General features: G+C 41.5%; 1 protein-coding gene across 1 annotated transcript in view; it reads right to left on the bottom strand.

The window, feature by feature from the left end:
• Positions 1-8,266, bottom strand: part of TMEFF2 (transmembrane protein with EGF like and two follistatin like domains 2) — a 299,411-nt gene that overhangs the window by 17,969 nt on the left and 273,176 nt on the right. The window contains exons 8-9 of the mRNA XM_019523121.1: positions 4,085-4,208; positions 2,488-2,646 (exon numbers count right to left, since the gene is read on the bottom strand). Of these exons, the coding sequence (XP_019378666.1) occupies positions 2,488-2,646; positions 4,085-4,208 (283 nt within the window). The remainder of the gene's footprint in view (positions 1-2,487; positions 2,647-4,084; positions 4,209-8,266) is intronic.

An 8,266-nucleotide genomic window follows, 5' to 3' on the forward strand; every position in this document is an offset into this window, starting at 1 on the left:
CAGTAGACCCCCACTACCACGTCCCTTTCACCCTGACCCCACATGCCCCCACCCCCCACACAATATACAAGCGTAAGACTTCTTTTTAAGCTATTATACAATCATCTCTATGTACACTACACAAACACATGTAAATCAGGACAAAAAGATTTTTTGATATTAAATTAAGGGACGTTGTAGATGTTCACTTTTTAGAATATAATTTGGTATTTTTCTGGTTCTGAGATGGCATGCTGAAAGGAGTACTTTCAGGGGCTGGGGGTGTCGTCTGGTGGCAAAGGTCAGGGGTTAGGGGTGGGACTTCCCATCACAAGATGGTGACCAGGGGGCGGGGCACCGGTCAAGGGGGTGGGCTACCCGTGTGGCCCTCAACAGCTTACTGAAACTCATTAAGCACCCCTCTGCCCAAAATAATTACCTGCCCCTGGGTTAGAAGAATATTTTGTTATTACATGAGGCAAAATAATGCCTGGAGCCTTTGTTGGAAGGGTGGCATATAAATCCACTTAGTAAATAAGTACATAAACACATGCATTATGCAGATTAGAAAGTGTAAGGAAAAGATAACAAGTGTTTAAAATATCGGTGAGGTATGGTAGCTACATTGCAGTACCATAAAACCTAGAGTAATTCTGTTATGTAGCAAGGATTCATATAAAGCATATCGCTTCCTCTTTTCATTCACTATACTTTGCTTTATTGCCTGTAGTTGACAAAACTAGAGTTATTTGAAGAAAATGATGTAGAGCATTTTTCAATCTATCCATTACTTTTCCATTTCCTTTTTTAATATACACTGTATGTTTGGTTGCTTGAATTATCTCCATGTTCTCTGAAAGCCACTTCAATATAATCCATTGCCTCTTCTGGCATGTACTGTTGAGGGTAAACTTGATGGACTCAACTTGGCCAGAAAGCAGCTCAGAGCCTCAGCAGATGATTTTGTTTTATGCCTTTAGGCCAGTGGAAGATTTATGAATCATTTTTTGTCTCTTTCTAGGAGCAAATTCTGCACTTGTCTGCTAACCAGAGAATGCAACACAGATATTGAGATATATTAGAGGTTTTATTTTCTATGGAGGTATGATATCTGGTTTTTATTTTCTTGTCTTTTTAAGAGGAATTTATTTCTAAACAATGTGATTTATTGGTAGAGCTGTGAAGGGGCTGAATGAGTTTCACCTTGTGATTTCTGAGAAAAGCCTGGAGGAGCTTGGAAGCCAGAGCTCACTTTGAACTCTTCCAGAACTAATAAAACTGGTTCACTGATAGAGTACAGTAGCACTTGTAGGAATGAAAGGAACTGGATTTCCCCCCTCAACCACCTATGGGGGACAGTTTCTATGCTAATAAACCCTTCCTTTTTATTTACCAAAAATACTTGGTATGCTTAGATATTTTTCTAGGCCTCCATCCAACAAAGAACTTAACAGAAGTGCATAATGTTAAGCACATAAACAGTCTTATTGATAAAAATAATTTCAGTAGGAGCATGTGGCCCTTTTCAGGGGGCTTAGGCCAAACTGTGGACATGTAGCTAAAGCAAAAGCCCTCAGACCTGTTTTAGAGCGACCACAAAGCGAACCCTTACAGACGTTACAACTGCTACGTTCAACAGAATGTTCAAAATAATTAACCTGTCCAGCTGAAGAAATAATATCCTCAATTTAGATGAAGTGAAACACCTAGCAGGAAGCAGCTAGCAAGAAGTCCTTGATGTGTATAATTGAAACACAGCACTTTGTAGTTGTAGCATAATAATTTAGCATAAATAGTGACTGCTGTTACCCAGTGTATCAGATATAGTCTGTGGTATAATAAGTACACTTTTGGTAGAAAAACAAAAAAGCAGCTTTCTTAGATAAGGCCATAAAATGAGAGAAAGAAAACAGGACAGCATTAAGAAGAAATCCTCCGTTCAGTTTCCCAGGGACATAAATCCTAGCTAATTGACACCTGCAAGAACCATGGAAGCACTGGCTGTGTCAGGCTCCCAGGGTCTCAGTAAGAGGGGGAAAAAAACCTGAATTGGCCAATCAAGCATGCTTGTTAGAGGTAAGGGGTTTGATCAGAAGAAAATGTAGAGGGAACACGGGAAACCCCAGCATACTAAAGTGCTTAGCTGGATTGGGGATATAGTGATGGGCTCTTAAGCAATATATGTGCAAGTTGAATTAGCTTTAAAGTGACTGTTGCACCAGTTGCCTCATTTATATTCTGCTTATTTATATAAACAATATTTTGTCCAAGCAACTGAATATGGCATATGAAAATTCATTTGCTGTATGTGCTGGGGCCCCACAGTCTGATTAAACTGGTACAGAAAATACAGTCATAATAATAAATCAGCACAATTCTTTTCTTTAGTTCAGTGAATTAAATAGGCTTTGTTATTAGCATCACTGTAGTAACCAATGTAATCAATGAATATAGTAAGTAAAAACAAAAGGAAATTTCTTTATATTGTAAAAAGATAGAGATACTGACCTTGTAATACAAAGGACTACAACACAGATGATAGCAATCTGGATAGTCCCAATCACAGCTGCTATTAAGACATACTGAAATCGTACTGGACCTGGAACCACATATAAAACGCTGTAGTCCTTTTTTTCACAGTGTTGTCCAGTGTAGCCCGCATCACATCTGGAATTAAAGATGGTTACCCAGTAACTTACAGTTCGATGTCAATTTTAAAAAGGGCCTGGACTATACTTCAGAATAGATTTTAAGATGTAAATGCTTAATTGCTTTGTTGGCTTGGATCCTTAATAAGTACATTAGTGAAGATACTATGCTGCAGATCTAAGTGTTGGCCCTTACTTCAATGATGCTCTAACTTGCTAATGGCACCAGGCACCTTTGTGAAGCCTGAGATCATGCGGGTCAAGGGGAACCCAATCTAGTCCTGGTGTCAGCAAGTTAGCAAGAGGGAAAAGTAGTACCCAGACCTTTCCAGATGTTTAAAGGATTGGGTTTATATTCTGCAATCCAAGCTCAGTTTACAACTCCCTGAGCATTGGGATAATAATCTATTTAGTGTCTCACATAGCCCAAGAATTGTACTTCTCCATTTGTGGGGAAAAGAGACATCCAGCTCTAAACTCTTATCCAGATTACTCAGTAAACAGGTAAAGAGCAATCATTCTAGGCTCCATGTGCAATGCAACTGGGTGGCTCTACAAATGGAGACATAGGGCATCTCCCCACAAGCGAGAATGTACATTTCCCCGGGGACAACTAGCAGCAGCACATATTTGTGCTACTGCTAGTTGTACCCAGGCATGCTGCTGCATGTGCACTCTGGCGTACAGCAAACTGCCCTGGGTGGGGTAGGACAGGCTGGAGCCAGCACCTGGGTTGACCCCAGCATCCTGTCCTGGGGTCCTCCCAGGGCAGCAGCACCAGTGATCCAGGTGCATGGAGTCTGGCTGGCAGCCAGGCTCCAATTTTGGGCAGTGCATGCTGCACCCATGTGCACCATGCCGCTTTTTTTTGACACATTATTTAACACTGAAATCTCCCTGTGTCAAAATAAACCACCGCACTGCGAATTAGCAAATGTGTGTATGTGCAGCATGTGCAGTCTGAGGCGCTGCAGCTGGGTTTGCAGCACCGCAAACCTGCATGTGCACGCCCATGCGGATGTGCCCATAATGTACAGTTTTGTCCTGCCCTCTTTATCCTGCAAAAAGGATTATCCTGCATAAGTAGCCCTCTTTATCCTGCAGAAACCCTTCCTTGTCAGTGCACTACCTTGCTACAAGTCCAGCAATAACACCCATTGGATACCATTGCTCTTGTTGGTGCATTTTTTAGAAATATTTAAATATTAGGCCACTGAATTGAATGTTTTTGAAGGTTGTTGAATGCTTTTATAATCAATTAACATTGTGAATAATTCAATACAGACAGTTCTGCTACATAAATTGGGACCTTGTTGCATAATTTAGGTCTAACGTAAGTCACAGTACAAGAGGCCTTAGCTAGAATTTATTTTTCTTACTGCATTTAGATTACGCATATTAACAAGTCTGCCTCCTCTGCTTGTTTATCATCATCTGTTCAGTAACGAGAGTGTTACCTGCAAGAAGGTTCCAGCATATTGGTAGAGTGCTCACACTTCCCATGCATGCAGAAGCCGTTATAGTGTTCTGGACAAGGGATGTAGATACCTCTGGCACTTTCTTCCAATTTATTTGCATTCTCTGTGAACACAGGTGAAAAGAACATTAACCTGAAAATGCATTGTGAGGTGAAGTGAGAAGAAACAGTGTGTTAAGAGCTCAATGTAAAATATAGAAAAAATTCAAAAGAGCAAGATGTGAAAGATTCTGATTTATGCATTAAAAAAAAGAACTATGGGAATGATTTTCACCTTAAAGCAGGTACTTAATCAGAAATATTAGATAGGAATAAAATATAGATACAGGGCTATGTCAGCTATTTTGCTGTTCTTTTGCATACATAATTCCGAATAAGTTCTTGCAGTAAGACTCAATTTTACTATTAAAAATAATAATACAGCCCAATGATAAGATATTCCAAGGAAAATGTCTAAAACGTTTAATCATTTTGTTTTGTTTTCTTAAAACCTCTTTCCAAGGCTCCTCCAGAGATAGGAAGAATCTGGCTTTCCAGAAGAAATATAGTATTCAGCAGGGCTGTACATTCAGTGTAAGGAAAGAGTTTTGTTATTAAAGCAGAGGTGTATGTTTCTGGAAATTTGGGTTTATATTCCCAACTCTGACACCAACCTCCTGTGTGAACCTTGGCATGTCACTTGCTGACTCTGTGCCTCAGATTCCATGTATGCAAAATGGGGTACCACTCCCTATGAGGTGTCCTGCCACTGATTTGTTTAATGCTTGTAGAGTGTCTGGAGATCCTTGGATGTGAAGTGATGCATCATTATATATTATCTCACAGTATGCACATGTATTTTTCCAGCAGCATTAAATGGGCACTGAGCATGTGAATCAAAGAAAATATTTATCCCTATGTAGTAAGTAAATTGAAGGCTCAGAATGATATTTAGGTTTAAATGGATCTATGTTTAACAGTTACATAATGCGTTGAAATGCCTAAGTACCATCTGCAATATCCTCACATTCATTCTGTAGAACATCAAGTTGTTAATTACCCTTGATAAGTACATTCAAAGCCCTCCTATCTGGGTTAGGGATTGTGCAGCCTACTTCACAGGTTTTTTTGCTTAGTCTTGGTTCTGTGGAGTGTGTCAGACTGTCTGTCCCTATAATGGGTGTGAAGAAGGAGAGTGCACAGTGCATCTTCTCCTGATGCTCCCCATGCAAATGCCAGACACAAACACAGTCTCTACATGAGGTTGAGACCGCTGCCTGTTTTGCTTTAGGCCCAACGAGACTGAACAGCAAAGGGACAAATCACTCCAAAGGGGCAGGAGAACAGCTCAATCCCAGCTGACCAGGGTTTTGTTATAGGGTGGGTGAACCTGAGTCAGCAGAAAGGAGGAATGTGCTGCAAAATGTTGAAAATGGTGGGAATTTTTTTTCCCCAAAACTCTTTGGGATTTTTGTATCTGAAAAACAGCAGGTTATCAAAACCAAAACTGTGGAAAAGATGAGTTTTGATACATTCCTACTTTGAAAACACCTTGGAAAAAGTTTTGAACTTGCCTTAAAGTTCTATTTTTTTTTCTTAAACTCAAAAACAGTTTTTTAGGTTGAAATTTAAGTGAACTTATATGGTTTTAATTAAATATTTCAAAATTATCAAAACAAACTGTTGATTTACATAATTGTTTTATTGGGTTTTCATCATCTCAAGACAGAAGAAGTATTTTGAAATATCAAAAATACTCACAGGACAGGAAAATCATTTCCTGCTCAGTTCTAAGAATAAACAATTAGCAGGGTGAACATGTTTTCCCATGCAGTCTGGCCCCTTAGCAAAAAATCAGTCCAATTTCTTTCTTTCTGTATCTTTCTGTTTTCAAATGTCATATTGTTCCGTTTTTTCCAGTTCCATTCTGATCTATGATATTATCATTTCCAATGATATTTAAAAATACTTTGCTAATATTTCTACTACTATTTTTTGCTATTAAAGGTGGATAAAGAAAAATATACTTTTTTGTGACAGACATCCGATATAATGTGATGCTGACAGAAATAGATTGAAGCTAACTTTCACAAGCTCAGGAGGCTCATTGTCGAGGCCCTAAAGGACCATGACTCAACAGGAAGAGGAGTCCAAGAGGAGTGGTTGCTCCTCAAGGGAGCAATCCTGACAGCACAAGAGATGGCCATCTCATCTTGGAGGAAGGGTAGCAAAAGGGCTCAGCAACGGCCTTGGCTCAGCAGAGAAATTGAGGACCCCCTATGCCTCAAAAGAGAGACTTACAAAGGATGGAAGGTTGGAATTACCACCAAGGAGGAGTACTCCTCCATACCTGCAGGGAGCGGATCAGGAAAGCCAAGGCTGCAACCGAGCTCCAACTAGCTTCACATATCAAGACAACAAAAAGTCCTTTTTCAGATATGTAGGAGTCGGAAAAAAAGCAAGGATAACATTGGACCTCTACTGAACCAAACGGGACAGTTGATAACTGACACCCAGAAAAAGGCCAACCTGCTTAATGGGTACTTTGTGCCGGTCTTACATCTGCCCAGAGGAACCGCCCTGCCTAGCATGATGTGGGACTGCGAGGGTGAGGGCGTATTTATACCCAGCATTGGTGTTGATCTAGTAAAGGATCACCTTGAGAGGCTGGACACCTTCAAGTCAGCTGGTCCTGACAGATTACACCCTAGGGCACTCAAGAAGCTGGCAGGTGTCATAGTCCAACCATTGGCAAAAATATTTGAAAACTTGTGGTGCCCAGGTGAAGTACCTGAAGACTGGAAGAAGGCCAATGTGATACCCATCTTCAAGTAAGGGTGGAAAGTAGATCCCGGGAATTACAGGCCAATCAGCTTGACCTCAATCCCTAGTAAGATTCTCGAGAAAATTATCAAGGCAACCCTTCTGGATAAGCTGGGTGAAGGCAACAAACATCCTGAGGGATGGCCAGCATGGGTTTGTCATGGGTAGGTATTGCTTGACCAATCTCATCTCCTTCTATGACCAGGTGATGTTTCACCTGGACAAGGGAGAAGAGATTGATGTCATATATCTGGACTTTAAAAAAGCCTTTGATCTGGTATCCTATGACCTCCTCATGAAAAAATTGGCCAACTGCGGCCTCGGCTACACCACAGTCTGATGGCCGGGAAATTGGCTCCATGGTTGGACCCAGAGACTAGTGGTTGATGGCAGTGAATCATTATGGTGCTCTGTGACCAGTGGTGTCCCCGAAGGCTCTGTCCTTGGACCGGTTCTCTTTATTTATCAATGATGTGGACTTTGGTGTCAGAAGCGCACTGGCTAAGTTCGCCGATGACACTAAACTTTGGGGCACAGTGACCACACCTGAGGTCAGGCTAGTGCTCCAGGCTGATTTGGATAAACTTAGTAAGTGGGTGGACACAAACCTGATGATGTTCAATACCGATACATGTAAGGTACTTCACCTCAGGAAAAAAACCCCACAGCATACTTATAGGCTCGGCAGTGCTATGCTTGCTAGCACCACTGCTGAAAGAGACTTGGGGATCATGACTGACCACAAGATGAACGTGAGCCACCAATACGATGTTGCAGCTGGCAAAGCAAACAAAAGTCTGGATAGCATCTATAGATGCTTCTCAAGTAAATCTTAGGATGTCATCCTCCTGTTGTACTCGGCCTTGGTGAGGCTGCAGCTGGAGTACTGCATCCAATTCTGGGCTCCGCAATTCAAGAAGGATGTTGAGAAGCTTGAGAGAGTCCAGAGGAGAGCCATGTACATGCTCAGAGGGCAAGAGAATAAGCCTTATGAAGAGAGGCTGAGAGCCATGGGACTCTTCAGTCTGGAAAAGTGCAGGCTCAGGGTGGACCTGGTGGCTGCTTATAAGTACATAAGGGGTGTACATCAGGATCTGGAAGAACATCTGTTCACCAGACTGCCCCAAGGAAAAACAAGGACCAACAGTCATAAACTCCTACAAGACTGGACATAAGAAAATTTTTTTTTACTGTCTGAGCCCTCAAGACCTGGAATTTCTTTACTGTCCATGCCCCATAGACTCCCTCCAGAAGTGGTGCAGGCACTTACTCTGGACTCATTAAAGAAACGCTTGGATGCTTACCTTGCTGGGATCCTTTGACACTAGCTGGGGCAGGGGGCTGGATTTGATGATCTTCC

This window comes from Gavialis gangeticus, unplaced genomic scaffold (genome assembly GCF_001723915.1).
Source record: "Gavialis gangeticus isolate Ggan-Ray unplaced genomic scaffold, GavGan_comp1, whole genome shotgun sequence".
NCBI lineage: Eukaryota > Metazoa > Chordata > Crocodylia > Gavialidae > Gavialis > Gavialis gangeticus.